Source organism: Acanthisitta chloris, unplaced genomic scaffold, assembly GCF_000695815.1.
Source record: "Acanthisitta chloris isolate BGI_N310 unplaced genomic scaffold, ASM69581v1 scaffold12451, whole genome shotgun sequence".
In the NCBI taxonomy this organism is placed as follows: Eukaryota; Metazoa; Chordata; class Aves; order Passeriformes; family Acanthisittidae; genus Acanthisitta; species Acanthisitta chloris.
The window spans coordinates 1-16,443 of NW_008654403.1; the positions used below are offsets into that span (position 1 = coordinate 1).

The window sequence follows — 16,443 nt, forward strand, 5'->3', positions numbered from 1 at the left end:
GTGTGTGCTTGGGGGGCTGTCTTTTTCCTTGCGTCGCCTAAATCATTGTGAAAAAAACCCCAAACCAACCCTCCAGTACAGTTTCTACTGCTGGCTTATGTTCGACAATCTATTTTAAAAGCTAGGAGGTGTTTTTACTGGATTCTATGAGCTCTTCTATCCTTGCTATGTAATGGAAATAATGATCAGTAAAATGAGCTAATCTTTTAAGGGAATACGAGCTTAGGTACATTTCACCTTCCATCCATTTTCAGAGATTGATTATGGCTTGAAGTGTATTTTGACACAAACAACCCTTAACTTACATCAGCATAACTGTGTTACTTTCAATTGCTTAAAATTTTTATTTTTCATCCGTACAGCATTCTGTGGCAGTTCATACCTGTTGCTGTCCTATTACTGGACTTTCATCTTGATGTTCCATGGGTTGCTTCATTAATTGTGTGTTTTTCTTGCACAGGAGCCATGCAAGTATTCTCTATACTGTTCCAGATTTAGTTTATGTGCTGCCAAAGTGCTGATATGTGAAAGGGGAAAAGATGGTATTCAATGCCTTCTCATTGTGCACCAAGTTTCCTGACAGATTTATGCAAAGCTTTGGTGATTTGGAGCAGCAGTGATTGTTGTTTTGTCAAGCTGGAGTAGGTGTAAACTTCAGGATCATGGGTTTAGAGACTGTAGCCAGATGTATTACTGTGGCTGAACTCCAAAGTTTCTTTTAAAAGTGCTATTGTTTCCTTTGATTCTACAGAAACCTTGGATTCTCCTGATGCTGCTGGAAAGATACCTCCATATCAATTGAGGTAAGAATATTTAATGTTGAGTCCTCTGGACCTTCTGAGTATTTGTGAAATTGAAGCAAAAATTTGAATTGAAGGTGAGGTAAACAGAGGAAGGGGCTGCATCTGTGTGATTTCTTTAGTTTGTTGATATATGTATCTTGGCTGCTAGTAGTGAGTAATTTGCTGATGAGCCCTTTGGCTTCTGACCATAAATGAAATATAAGGAAACATGTTAAAATGGGCATGAGTATGTATAGTGGTGACATCGGTTAGAAAGGAGGGCAGTCTTGTAGTCTAAAGAGTGTTCCTTCTGAATTAGATCTTTCAGTATAAGTGATGATGCTTCTCGGTCTTCTCAGTGTGTTTTCTTTTACATCTAAATCAGTTTTTGTTTACTGAAAATAAATATTCTAGAAACCGAAAAGTTGTATCCTCATATAGCTATAACACTGACTAGGAACTAAAATAATACAGTTTCTGTGACTACTTCTTCCTTTAACCTGCTGGATTATCTTGAGTAAACCTTCTTCCTTCTTTCTGCCTCCATTTGTACATCTCTAAAATTGGGGAGGTGGCACAGCCCTCATTTGTAAAGATATTTAAGATTTCATCTTGGAAAATCTGATTGTTATGGAATAAGTAAATAGGCAAAATTATTCATTGTTCCTTCTGACAGAATCATTGGGAAACATCAAGAGAAGCTAGCAAGAGCACTCTCTGAAAGAGAAGACATTGTTTCATACTGCTTAATCATTAAGATGTGAAATGCTTAGGTTTGCCTTATTAGAGAATATAATGGGTGCTAAAAGATTGCATGGGTGCAAAAAAAGCACCTCAGCAGACCCATGGAAGAAACTGATTGAAATCTATGAGGTGCAAAGGTACCCCTTCTTATTCAGAAGTACTTTAGTCAGAGATGATAGTTTATAAAAGAGCATGTAGGAGTTGCTGTATGTTTGACCTGTTCTGTAATCCTCCTAGATATCCACTATTAGCTGCCACAATGGGGGTTTTACCACAATATTTCTCTCTATCAAGCAGTCACCAAATTGGGAAGGAATAGGAGCAGGTCTTTTGCTACTCTAAAATTCTGTCAGCTGCAGTCCACAAGAGGCCTCAAGTCAATGGGGGATGGATATAGCACCAGTCTGACATGACCAGTGCCAGACACATGCATTTCCAACGCAGACTGGAGGCAGCTGGATGATTAATTCCCCATAGCTCCATTAAAGTTATGTTTACTTGACACTGTGGCTGGCGAACACTTGGCTCTTCATCTTTCCATTTATCAGCTTCTATCTTTTATATGGTATATGGGCTTTTTGTTTTTAAGTGCTATTGTCATTCCCTGTGAATGAGTTAGCTGTTACCACATTTCTTTTTCACTTTCCTGCTACCACCCTACAGATATGCCTACCTTTTTCTCTTCTTCCTCCAATGTTTTTAATGACATATTTGTTTATTTGGGGTATTTTTTCCACTGTAAATCCTAATCTTTTTAAATAAAGCTAATAGTTTCACAGGTGTAGCTATGATGAAGTAAGCTCTTAACATTAGACTTGTCAGTAACAATGCACTCAATATTACTGGATGTTCTGCAAAGTGAAGAGTACACAAGAGAATTCGAATAAAAGCTTTTGTTGTGGAGTCCTTGGTAAGGTTCTGCCACACAACCTCAGATAGAGTGGGAGATGTTGCTGAACTTTGTCCTCACTCTCTGATAACAAGCCACTGTCAGGCTCCAGATTGGGACACTGGACCACATCATGAGCTGGAGTTTGCCTGCATGATGTGCAAATTAGATAAAAGTTCTGCTTTGCTTGGTATTTGTTAAAGAGCAGCACTGTGAGGGCTTGGTTCCTGACGCTGGAAAATAATAGCCTTGAAAGCAGAGCAATGCCTGTGACCAGAAATACAGCCAAAATACAGGATGGAGACATCCTGACCATGCCCCTTTCCTGCTTCTGTCTTGTATCAGGTGCAGATTGTATCATCTGCTGTAACACAGATCAGCCTCTGTCTGCTCATCCACTTGGATTCTGCGCTTCATACTTTCTGCTATAGTATTTTTGAGTGTAGTAACAGAACCTGGGAATGTGTTCTGGAATATTCCTTAATACTAGAATTAGAGTGAATCTTTCCACTAAAACCCTAGTCCACCACTTGGATCTGAGATCCATAGCAACAACATACTGTAAGTGTTAAAGGCAGTGTGGCAAATAGTTCAGGGAAAAGAACACGTGTATTTATGAGCTCTCTTCCAGCCGAATGAGTATTTTGAGTACTGTATGTGCAGGGTGGATGTTCGAGCTTGTTTAGTAGTAAAGTTTGGTGTGTCCTTAGAATATGCTGGATATAAAGAAAGGACATGAGCACTTCTCTACAGTGTGTTTGGGGAAGTTCTTATCTAGGGCACATCTATACTACATAAGTATGGGGGACAAATATTTATAAGCTGCCATGTCCAGTTGAGGTAGATACTGGCCTGGCATCAGAAACAGCAAATCTAGTAAGTACTCTGATCAGTATTGTTCTGTTTCTCCACAGAGCAGCATGTGGCTTCCACTGTGCTGATGTTATTGCCATTTAACAGATTGGCCATGACCTTACTTAAGTTCTTTTCCTTCGAGAACTGAAGAATGAAGACTGGTCACAAGAATGAGTAAACTGTATACTCACTTCTTTTAAACTTATGAAATAATAAGCCGTTTGCTGCTTTTGATTCCCCAGCTCTAGATGAGTAGAGGTTCTTCGTAATGTTTTCTTGTAACACTGTGATCCCTGTGGGAGCATGGGGAGGACAAGGTATCTCTTTGCATTTCCTCAGAGTGTAACCATTTGACTTCAAGGTTTTTTTACATGTATTGGGTCAGAAGCAAGCTGGCTGATATATCCATAGTTTCCTCTCTTGTGTTGGACCTCTGTAACTGAACACCAGCAGACCACATTATAGTTCCATGAAGTCTGTGCAATTAATTAGGGTCTTCAGCTGCAGCATTTGTGTGGGAGCTGTTTCCAGCACTTGTGTAGTAGCAGCTTAGATAGCACATGCCTGCTATGTTTGGGAGCACCTGGGGTACTTTTGGCCCAAGGGAATCCCAGTGAATGGACATTCAGCCTGGAATGTAATTCTTTAATTAGTTCGATAGAGATCTGTTGAGTTTATCTTCAGGGAGCTAAATGAGACTATTTTGCTGTTCAACTTCCTTTGATGTTAATGACCTTGCATATTAATTCTAGTGAGGGGCATTATTTAAATGTCTCACTTCCTAAAGAGATAACAAATTTCCAACAAATACAGAGTTTCCCACAGAGTCTTGTCAGGTCTGCCTTGAGATAGGAATATGTGTGATTTTTCAGTACATTTATGATCAGAATATTGGGCAAGAGTGTGAGATAGTCGCAAAGATTAAAGCGGTTTGAGATGGAAATGATTTTAGTCAGTTCAAGACCTTGCTGTAGACATTCTAAGAATTCTTTAGAAGGGAGAGTCACATAGCCCATTAGTAACTGGTCTGTTGTTACCTGCCTAGTATGATGCTATTTGTCTCTGAACAGGAGTTGTAAAGATTGGAGATATACTAAGTGCTTAAGGAGGCTGGCTGACTTATAAATAGTGAATTAGATAAAAGGAATTGATGTGCTAGTGTTTTAATTGATGAATTGATCACATGGAAAATAGTTTAAGAGACCTTAATGTTGTCTACTAGTAAACAGTTGTTTGCCATTAAGTTGGACTGTGTTTGCTTCAGTATTTTCAAGATGACAAATTCTACCCTAAGGCCAGCAGTATATACTGAACAAGGCTCTCTTCGTGGCTAATTCATGGCCAGTTTCTCCATTGTGATTTTAGAGGCTAAAATATGATCTATAAATGGTAACTGATCAGACACAAGAAAATGGGCCTTGAAAAAGAATGTGTGATCAGAGCAGTTTAATACTCATGAGGATTATCTACATATCAGAGAGTAGAATAAGAGGCTAGACAGCACTTGCCAATTACATTCCACTTTAAAAAAACTTGGATTTACCAGAGTTTCTTGGAATGCGCTATGTAATTAAGTCATGCCTTATAGGCTATGTACAACTTAGTGACTTGCTATCAGGACAGACTTGGTGCTGGAAAGAGAAGGTTGGTTGGGACTTCTGAGGGAGCTGCATTTTTAAGGAATGCAGATTACTTCAGGTACTGTGCCAGAAAGACTCACTCAAATCCCTCTTGCATTTCACATTGGCCTTTCAAAAGTGGGCCATATTTCTGGCGATTACAGCTGGAAAGTCAGGAAACCCCAATGAGCAGGGTCCTCTGTAATAACCAGCTTGCATGCAGTTCTGTCTCTGCTGTTTGTGTTCCAATACTAGACATCTTCTTGTTAGTTTTGAGGGCAGTTTGTGAACTTTGCAAGTGGTAGTTCTACTCTGCCATTTATTTTTGCTTCTCTAGGTTTGCATCTGACATACCTCTTGGGAAGTATGCAGCTTGTAAACTCTTAAATAAAACAACATGCTCACTCATTTTACCTTACATGTGCTCAGCAAATAATAAAAGCAGTAAGTGTGGTGTGATCATCACCCAATAACCAATGCTATAGAGACATCCCAGGTAATTTATCAACTTAAAGAATCTTGAGACATCTTGGGATGTGTTTTGGCTTCTCCATTGTGAAGAAGTGTTTGTGATTTTGTGATTTCATTATTTTTGTCTTTTCCCATCTACTTAATTTTGTACATACTTTCTGTTAGTTTCTTTCCACTGGGAGATGGGATAGGAAAAGCTGATACACATACCAGATTCCCTGACCAAAAGTAAGGAGTAGGGAGGGAGGAGCAGCTGTCTCTGAGGGTTATATCTAAGGTGGTGATTTTAGCATATCTCTCTCTCTCTATTTTACTCTTTATTTTAAACACTTTGTTTCCTGCTCTTGCTGCCACAACCACCTGGCATGAAGTGTTCCTGTGCTTTCCTCCTGAATGTGACTGCTGGATATGTGACTCATGTAGCTCAACCATTACACGGTCACTATCTGGCATTCAGCAAGTGGATGATGAGTTTCCTGGCAGGCATCTGGCCAAGAAGAGATTCTGTGACAGTGTGGATTGCTGAGCTACATCTCCTCTGCTGGCAGTTTACAGACTGGATCAAGACTTTTGAGGGCATTTATGTAGCCCATTTGATGTTTGAATGGTGTCTATGCACTGGTCTTGAGTTAGTGTTGCTTTCCCAGTTCTAATGTTGAGGAGTAAGTGAGGAGAGAAGTGTTTAGAAGGGCAACATTGGCACTGTATAATAGAGTATTTGGATCAATCTGAATGTTTAATCTGGGATATGTAAATGGACCTATTTCTTGTCTGATGGGCAGGTATTTTTATCTCTGCAAAATGTGGCATCTATTCTGGGACCCCAAAAGACAGCAGTGTTGGAGAGGAAAGGGATAGATAGGGTCAGTTTCCATCATGCATGTCTGAACTCTTGCTGTCAAGACAATATTGCAAAAATGTTGGAATGCCTTTAGATCTGAGAGTCCCTAAAAACCTGTCAGCCAGGGTTATGACTCTGGAAGGTATCAAACAAGGTTTTGTATTGTCATGGAAAAAAGATGTATGACTTCTGCATGGTTTCTGTTACTCATGGGTTTGTGGATGGGTTTTTTTGGTTTGTTTTTGGTGGTGTGTTGGGGTATTTTTAAGGCCAGTGCATTTTGTTTCTGAAACTGACTTTCTGCCCTTCCTGCAGTTCTTTGTAGTTGTGAATCTTAATATTCACTACTGCCTGGGGTCTTTGTTCCTTTTACAGATTCTTCTAGAAGTTCATTTTACGTCTGTGACAAAAGCCCACAGTGTACTGGTCTTGGCTGGGCGAGAGTTGATTTTCCTCATGGCAGCTGGTAGGGTGGGAGTGGGGAGCAGCTGGGTGGGGCAGAGGATGAGAGCAGCCATAGTTTTAACTGTTTGTCTAACTCTTAACAACATATGCCATTTAAATGTTGCTCTAAGAGTCTAAGGATTATGTTGGGATAGCAATGTGTGTGTTTGTTTTAAACATCTGATCTCTTTTAGTGCCTGTCGAGGAGAAGAAAATGAGAACATCATGAGGCTATTCATAATCACCTTAGAGAATGAAATCTGGGCAGGGGTTGGGAGGTTGGGACAAGAACTAGGGGATGGAAGAAGAGAAGCAGCATTGAAACTCAGAGGACTGTTTTTCTACTAAATGATACATTACTCTTCTGTGGTCTTTGCATGATGCTGTGCAAGTCATGACTTTTCATTGTTTTGAAAACAAAGGGGTGAGCAGGAATAGTAGAAGTGTTTTCTCACAGTTCTTTTATTTGTATTCCATGAAAAGTAACAAAGCTGCAGGAAGTTCACTACCTTTCATTTCACTTAATGTTTGTTTGCTTAAGAAATTGAATATGCTAAGGTGCAATGAGTAAAAAATTACATAATGCGTTGTAAATGTGGGGATATTTTTAAAAACCATCCCTTAAGTCTGTCAAGATTTAGCATTGAACTGCTGTGAAAGTTGAATGGCATTGCAGATTGCAGCATTAACCTTCTAAATGTAACTTTTAATGTCCAGAAATATACCTCATTCTCCCATGTCTTCATCAAACTCTGTAACTCACTGTAGGCAATCCAGATGTAATGGAGGAAATAAGGTCATTTGCAAGATGTCTGTGCTATAATACCTCTAAGTCTCTTTTTTGCTCCCTCAGTCCTACCTAGTCCCAGCATTGTAAAACTTCTCCTGATGGAAGTTTAATTCTCATAAGACACTTTATTTTGTTATTTTCAGTGTACTTAAATGTTGAAACAAAAATGTTTTCACTAGGAAAATTGTCAGCTTCCCTTCCAGGCTTACCAAATATAGGGAAGAGAGTTTTCATGGAAAAGCTTGAGAAGCTTTTAAAATTACAGGCTGAGCACGTCCAGCATGTGTTCTACCTAAGGCCATAAGGTGTACACTAAGGATGAACACTCTGCTTCTCACCTCATCTTCATGCTGCACTTCAAATTGTAGTCAATAAAATCACCTGAAGGATACAGATTGCTTTATAATGAAGACCTTGTAAGGGCTACATGTGTCATCAAATTCCTTAAGGGCAGAGTTATTAAGTCACTGTGACACCTTCTGCACACAGGGCAAAAATCCATGGGGGTGGATGTTCTAGGGAGAGCAATGATAACATATCAGAGAGAGATTACACTAGAGTTTCAGAGACTGGAAGCATCTGATTATTATTTTGGCCTTGTCCACTTTAATATTGTGTAGAATCTTTTGCTGTCTCTTCCTCTTCTCTCAAGTAAAGGTATAACTTGTGCTCATTTTTTTTGTTTTTGTTTTGTTCTGTTCTGTTTTGTTTGCATCTTGACAACAGTGTCAGGCTCCTATCTAGGAACTTTGTGTTTCTGTTGAAATCAAGATGTTATCTGCGAGCACAGCAAGGAAGCAAATGACCCTAGGAGTGCTCTCCAGCTGAGTGGCTGTGCCGAGCTACTTAATTATGATTGTATGAATTTTGTGGTCTGGGCTGCATTAGGTTGGATGGAAGATTAAATTGTTCACATTTGCCTTTCCCATGAGTAGAGCTATGCTTCTGTTGTAATGGCAAATCCATTTATCTTGGAAAGTATGTAAATAAAAAAAGATTAGAAATGCCATTATGTCACTTCTTTAATACCATGTAGTTTTAAATTGCAATCTCATTCAACATTTCCAGGATGAAAAAAAAAATACTAAAGCTCTAGCTAAGAAACTGTATGAAATTACTTTTATGCATTATTCTTCCCTTCCTTTTCCTTGTGTCATTAAGCATCCTCTGATAAGCAGCTCATATACTTCCCTCCAAAGGCAGGTTCATTTAAGCATTGGATGAAGTGATTACTTCGTGTCTTGGTTTAAAAAGGAAAAGGATTGAAGGGAACAGGGAATACATGAAACAAAGAGGAAGGAAATAGTAAATATACTGAGTTGGAGGAAACTCTGAGAGGTGATGTCAGCAGCTGAGGTGAGAGAATTGGATATGGAAAGAAAAGGAGAGTTAACCTCAAGTCAGATGAAAAAAAGCTTTTCCATTGTAACTAGATAAAAGTTGCTCTGTAGGGAGGAAAAGAATCACATTTTGTTTAAAAAAAAAAAAAAAGGAAAAAATGATGCAAGTGATGAGATAGAAAAATGGAAATGCTTTCTTGAATAGGAGGGTTCTAACTGGAAGGCTTCAGATTTTGTCGTTTATCCTACTGCTCTAATAGGTCTCTAAGTACTATTGACAAACTTGTACTTGCACGGAGGTACGAATGTTAGTGCTGGAATGGTCTGTTGTAGTCATCTGGTTTGACTTCCTGCGTTGTGGAGGCAGGAGAACTTGACCTATATTTATACACTGTGGGCTCCAAGCCTCTCCCTGAATTCAGCTGTAATACTCTTTGTGAGTGGGACAGTCATATTTCTGCAGTAGACAAAATTAAGAATTTCTCTAGAATGTGAGCCAAGGACTTAAAATGTCCCTTCTTGAAAAGCTGTTTCTTGAAAAAGGATGTGCTTATTCCTCCTCAAGGTTGTAAGTACTTCCATTATGAACCATAAAGGTGTCGTTCGAATCTTTTATCAATGTTCCCTAAGGTAGCACAGGAAATAAGAGTTATGTTTCTACTTTTATATGTATATGTGTTCATATATACAGCACTGGAATTTGTTTTACATAAATTAAATTATCTCCTTTTATAGAGAGACAATATTTGCTTCTGTTTGGTTTATTTAAGGGTAACAACTGTGAGTACCTCCAGAGTTCTGAGAATTCATCTCTACTATTTACTTTCTCATCATAGACCAGCTCTTCTGCTTGGCTAAGGGAGCCTAATAATGTTACATTGTGCTACTTTGTTTTAAGCAGCCAAGACAGAGAAGCTTTTTTAACGGTCAGTGTCACTTTTACTAGGAAATGTCAGACTCTGGGTAGGACTGTTATCCTGCCTAACAAACAGTGTATCAGAAAATAGCAACAACGGTGAATAAAGTTATCTGTTCTTTGCCTGGGCTGTGAATTAGTCCATGAAATGCTGATAAGGCCCTGAGGTTCTGAATTTTGCTTCTCCTATGTAATTTTGAGCAGGAAGATAATGCAGAGAGGTATCTTATTTTTAATCTTTAATTTTCAGAAATGGGATTAAAAATAATATGGTTATAACCATTTGCATGAAGGGCAATAATTCTTACAGTGGTGAAGAATGCTTCATTTATAGTGCCCCCTTCCCTAAGTCAGTGTGGTGGAGGTGAAGATGGGCTGTGGGACTATGTGCTGGGCACTAACAAGAAGAAGTTAAGATTGGGCTATTTCCTATATTCATAACAGTTTTTATCATGTGAGTGAACAAATGACCCATTTTGTCTATTCTCACTAAAGACTTTTTCCACTACAATTGGAATAGAAAGGTTTTTATGATGTCTCTACTCACAATAGTAATCTGTCTTGGTCTGACCTCTTTGTCAGTCTGTTTTGACTGTCATAGCATCCCTTGTTCCATACCTGCAAGAGGTAGGTTGAAAAGCCACGGCAAACTCAGACAACTAGAAAGGTCGTTGTAACCTGGTGTGCTGAATGTAAAGGCTATTTATGTTCTCATGACTCATACTGCAGTTTGCAAAGTGGGGTGGCTCAGGAAGAACAACCTGTGCTCCCGGAGATACTGGTCCTGGATTATGTGCACTTCTGTCTCTGAGTTGTTTGCTTGATCCAGAGCAGGTAGCTTCCCCTCCTCCAAGTCAAAGGTGATCCTTTCATGCTTTGTCTGTGTTGTACTTGACTTGTCTCATTCAGGGTAAAGTTGATATTTGTATCTAAATCTGTATGTGTATGTATGTCCACACCTGCACACAACAGTGTGGAAACTAAAGAGTTCCAGTGTTCAGCTTTTTCTGTGTGTTATGTAAATGGAAAACATTCTTAAACATGTTTTGAAGTATATAGTTATGCACCAGCTTATTCTGAGACTTTCACATATGTAGAATGTCTTACATGTGCAGCACAACAAAACCTGAATGAACTGTCACTTAACAGTACAGAACTGCAGTCAGTACAGTACCCATGGTGTGGGACCACTCAAAACAGCGTAGAATTATGAAAGGGCTGTAAGGTATAAGAGGAAACCTCAGTCCCTTACTTCACTGCACTCTGAGACCGAATTCTGGTCTGCATTCTTTCTTGCGCAGGCTTATTGAACCCAGTCCTTAACTGGTAGACCTTAGAAGAGACTGGCTGTGCTAATTTACATCATTCTCTTGCATTCTGCTGGAGAATTATCTGCTGTGTCCTCGTGTGTTCTCATACTCTCAGATGATGCATTTAAATGGCAGGTTGAACTGAAGTGTGGAAGGTGCTCAAGCTAATCAAACATTGTAAGGTATCTCTGCAGGTGTTTTATAGCTGTAGCATGGAAATGCTAAAGGATTAATTGACTGAGTGTGTAACCTGAAAAGGAAATGACACAATGGCAATTCATTTTCTCCAAGAATACAGTGGGAACAATCTGCAGCAACCTTAATTAGATTTTCAGTTAAACATTTTTAGCAAGGATGGCAAGTTCAGCTAATTGAATCTGTTCTAATTTCCATCCTCCTGTTTGTCATTTCTTTGCTCTTCATTTTGGGACATATCTCAAGGTTCCCATTGTTCTCTGCTCATTGCAGTATGTGATGACAGATGGTAGGCAACATGCTGATGTGCAGGGTAGCTACACATAAGCCATAGGAGCTCCCACCTGTCTTCATTATGATGGAACTGAACTGGATTCACTCCAGTGACTTATGTCTTCCTTCCCTTTCCCCATTTCTCTCAGTCTCCATCCACTTTAATGTGAGAATAAGTTGGTTCTGTATTAATAAATATTTCTATGCTGTTGCAGCAATCTGTAGAAAGTCTAAAAGAAATGTGGTGCTCTGCTCTGAAAAGATGCAGGTCTAAATAATCATCAGTTTTTAGCATCCCTGCAGTTAGTACTGTATGCTACTGTAACTTCTATTTTCCCCTTCTTTTTTTTCCCTTTGTGTCTGGCTGATTGAGTACCAGTTAATGCACAGGTAGCTTGTTTTAGCACCTGTTGATCTACGAATTTCAAACTTGAGTTCTCCCCCAGAGCATAGTAGTAACAACTTATTTTAAAAGAAGGAGTATGTCAAAGTCACAGCGTAAAAGTTAGCATTAAAGGTGCTTTGTGGATTAGAGGTGTATAACTGCGGCACCTTACTATCACAGTTTACCTGCATGCTATATATGTTCCCAGATCCAAGCAAAGCTGGCATTAGGTGATAGTCAGCTCTGTACCAGATACAGAGTTTGTGTCTGAACCCTGGAGTGGATGTTTTGGTGGCTTCTGTAGATCTGGATCATAAGGCATTCTGAGGAAATATTACCTAGATGTTTTGTAGTTCAAGCTGTTTTGAATGCTAAGCTCACAGGTTTCAAGAGTCCTTCTAGTTAAATTGATTCCAGAAACATTCAAGAAAGGAGCTTCTGAGAAAATTGGGCTTTGTGCCTGCCTGTTTCTCACAATATCCTAAATGGAGTGAATGTTGAGCTTTTAGTTAGAAATCTATTTTAAGATATGCATGTAGTCTGCTTCAAGTTGTGTAGAATTCATGTATTAGAAGACCTGTAGATTCTCAAGAATCTTTGCCAAGTGCAGAAGGTTGTTATATTGCTTATCTGAGCCATGCTTGTGACTCTCAAGTCTAATTTATTGTTAAAGGAAGGAGTTGCATTTCAAAGAGCCAATAGCAGATTTGTGCCCCTTGAGGTAGCTCGTGGTTTGTGGTTTTTTGGGGGAAAGGTGGAGAGAAAGGAATGCGAACTGAACAAACCCAAAAGAGATTTGATTTTCAGAGTGCAAAATCAGTCCCTTCTGCAAGCAGAATCCACTGAATGAGTTACAAGCTAGGTTTCCCAAAGGTGAAATGGTCAGTGTTTGGTAATCTCAATTTAAGATTTTTAAAAAGCAGGTTCAGATTGACAGTTTTGGTTGGTAGATTATGGTCAGACTGTGCATGACTTTAGGTAGCATTGACAATGTCTCTGAAACTCCAGTAATTACTATTTCTCTAGCCTGAGGCTTTTCCTTAACTAGCGATGAAGGAAGGATTATTGGTTTCCAGCTGAGTAAGAAAAGACTCAGCTCGTTGTCCTCTGCTCCTTCTTACCTTGTACGTATTTGTCTCAGTGGGAGGAAATTAATGTGATTCCAACAGGGCTCCTTGGTGTGCAGTGCAGGCAGTTGGAGTACTAAGACACATAAGGGCTGGCACAAATGATTTGCCATAAGCAAATATGTCTACACAAATGTGAAAAATAGACTCTGTGTGTTCAGGTAAGTGTGTCTTATGATATGTGACCTAATGAAGTGCAAACCTTCAGGGAGCTACAGTTGGACATGGGCTGAGTATCTCTGATCAGGAATGGGTTTCCTGCCAACTAGCAGGATTTGCTTAAAGGGCTTGTGATTTCTGGGTGTTTGTCAGATGCTGCAGCCCTTCTCTGATAAGGACCGAGGAGTAAAGAGGGAAGTCACAGCTCCAGGCATGGTTTGATTTGGTCACCAAATTAAATAAATTCTGAATCTCAGCAAAAGTCAAAATATCTAAAATAATATCCTAACTAATAATTTATTTTAATATTAAAAATTGTGTTGTTCTGTAATCAAAGTACAGCTAAGTCAATTAGCACATGCTATTTCAGGTGTAAACCAAAATCTTTAGTGTACATTTGCATTTGTCTAAACCATTTATAGCTGGAGGGAGCTAACATGATAGGGCACACTGTATGGCAGAGGAGGCCATAGACTACAACTCAACCAATAGAAAGTGGATTATGAAACCACTTTTCTGGAAACTTGAATATTAAACAGAATGGAAGTGACAGAAGTGTAATGCTCAACATGCTGAGTTGAAGGACCACTAGTGAGTTGTGAATCAGTCTCTTTTTTATGCTTTGCACATTCATGCATGCACAAACAGGGCCAACAGTTGTGAAGTATTTTGTGAATTTCAATTAAAAGGCCGTTTTTAACAGTGTGTGGAGATATATGCCAGCTTTCTGTGGAGGGTAAAAGTGCTTCACAGAGTTGTGAAATTGTCCTTGATTACTGTATACAAGTGTGATCTTAGTGAAAGTGATACATCCCTTCTGGAATGTTACTTGAATACCAGTTTTAGTTACATTGTTCCCTCTCATGTTTTCGGTTTTTTTTCCCCTCAGGGAGAAGTGTCTCCTTCCTCTTCAACTGGCTCTGGAATCGAAGAACATGAAGCTGGCCCAACAGGCTCTAGCAGGGATGCAGGTATGGCTTTAGAGTGGGGGTGTGTTGGCAGGAATTTGGCGTCAGGGAAATCTAGGCTTTTCTTTTGAAAAGTACTACAGAAAATGTTTCAGAAGTTAGGATGCAAATAAAGGCTGGTGATTCTGTAGAAGCTACAAATGTTTTGCAGATAGGTGTGGGTTCCTGGATTTCAATGTTGAAATGTAGATGATCTTTTCCTTGAGTGGCCTTGTGCTGCTCTCAGTGAGCTTGCCTCTGCTAAGCATCTTAGAAACTGAGTCTTGCTGGTTTAGTTTTTTTATTTGAAAACAGGACTGCAGAGCTTGGAAGACAGAGAGGTTAATACAGGATCTGGGAGCTGCATTCTTTATGTGTGGGCACTTTCCAGGGTTTTTTTGTACACTGGAAACAGAAACTCTATGAAATTGCAAAAGAAAACAGCAGTGCAGGACAAGCAACAAAAAGACTCTTCTGGGTTTGACAGTACAAAAACTAAAGCAGTTTACCTTTCTTTTAATTTGGCAAATGAGTATGTGTCAGTAAATTCTTATCACTAGAGGGATGCTAGTTGTGGAAAAGGCTGGTACACTGCTGTGGTGTAAAATTAATGCCATCATTTTTCAAAAAGGAATTTCTCCCTTGGAGGGCAAGCATGAAGTTGTTGTGGGAGTATAAGGATGTAAGTGAATCATTCAAATTCACTTAATGCAGCATATGAGGTATCAGACATTTGGTTAGATAGTGCCTCATATTGGGGTACAATGTCATTGTAGAAGGCTCAGGCAAAGGAAAAAGGGTGTTTTTTGAAGGGTTCTTGTAATTATTATGTGTCACCTTCTTGCAGTGTAGTACTCTGGTCCTGCTCTGACATCCTGTGCCCTGTGTTTCAGGTGTATGAGAGGTGGGGAATGGAGGTTGCTTTTAAAGTGAAAGCAACTGTAGAGTGGTGGGACTTGAACACAGATATGTCTGTTCTTGTATTGGTTTGGGAATGCTTGTTAGAAGACCTTTGTAGAGTGATGATAGTTAAAGAATTATGAATGGCCCACTGTCTGCTGTAGTATAACTTCTTTGGGAACACTCAGTGAAGATAAATTTATCTTTTTTAAAAAACTTGCTACAGGTACTCTTGAGTTCCATAAGAACTGGAATTGCAAAGTTGTGGATTTGCAGCATGGTACCTTAAATAAAGAGTGTTACCTTCTATCTATAGGCAACAATACAGTCCTTCATCTGCATTTATGATATGTGAAGTTTTAGGAATGGCAAAAAAGCAAACCACACAACTGATGCTAGGGAGATTGTGTAAAAAAAAGTAGGATAAAAGACAAAAATGAGATGAAGTACAACTTGAATTTACCCAAAGGAGGTTACAGGATGGTGGAAGTCAGCAGGGACCTCATCTGATCCATCGCCACTGCTCAAGTAGGGTCACCTAGAGCTGGTTGCCCAAGCTGGTTGGATACATGTTTCCAGGAATGGAGACTCCACAACCTCTCTGGGAAACCTGTGCTTGAACACCTTCACTGTAAATTGTCTCCTGATGTTCAGAGGAAACCTTTTGTGTTTCAGTTTGTGCTCATAGCTTCTTGTCCTGTCACAGGGCACCACTGAAAGATCCTGTCTCTGCTCAGATCTCAGAGATCCTCCCTGAACCTTCTATTCTCTGGGCTGAACAGTCCCACTCTCTTTGCTATGTAAGAGAGATGCACTAGTCCCTTCACTGCCTTAGCGACCCTCTCTAACAGCTCCATATCTCCCATACTGAACTGCACGTTCTCCTTTATATAGAAAAAACCCATTATTTTCATTGCAGTTTGCACTGGGACAGTGCAAGTTTGTGTTCCTGTGATCTAAGACAGGGTAGTTTTGCTCTGTCTTAGAAGCTCTAAGAAGATGAGAGCTGGGAAAACACTTGAGTGGGTAATTCTCCTTTATATAGAAAAAAAACATTATTTTCATTGCAGTTTGCACTGGGACAGTGCAAGTTTGTGTTCCTGTGATCTAAGACAGGGTAGTTTTGCTCTGTCTTAGAAGCTCTAAGAAGATGAGAGCTGGGAAAACACTTGAGTGGGTACATGTATTGCAGGATACCTGCTGCTAATAAGAGACACCCATGAAGGTAGTTACAGACTAAATGGAAGAGGTATTTCTAGTAGAACTCTGAGGAAACAGTGCCAAGGACCATGCTGGGAGATAGTTGCCCAGACACTAGCTTTTTCCAGGCCATGCAAATCTGATCATTCTAAATTATTCAGTCTGAAGTTCAGTCAATCTGTACTGAATGCACTCCTATGTATGTTTGTGTTAGTCCCTTGTAAACAGTACTCTTCCTTCTGAGGGCTTGATTGTA

At 39.5% G+C, this 16,443-nt stretch overlaps 1 protein-coding gene across 1 annotated transcript in view; it reads left to right on the forward strand.

The window, feature by feature from the left end:
- Window positions 1-751: 751 nt before the first annotated feature.
- KIAA1244 (KIAA1244 ortholog) overlaps window positions 752-16,443 on the forward strand; it is a gene marked incomplete at its 5' end in the record, with an annotated part of 77,454 nt that continues 61,762 nt past the window's right edge. The window contains 2 exons of the mRNA XM_009083513.1: window positions 752-803; window positions 14,030-14,111. Coding sequence (XP_009081761.1) covers window positions 752-803; window positions 14,030-14,111 — 134 coding nt within the window. The remainder of the gene's footprint in view (window positions 804-14,029; window positions 14,112-16,443) is intronic.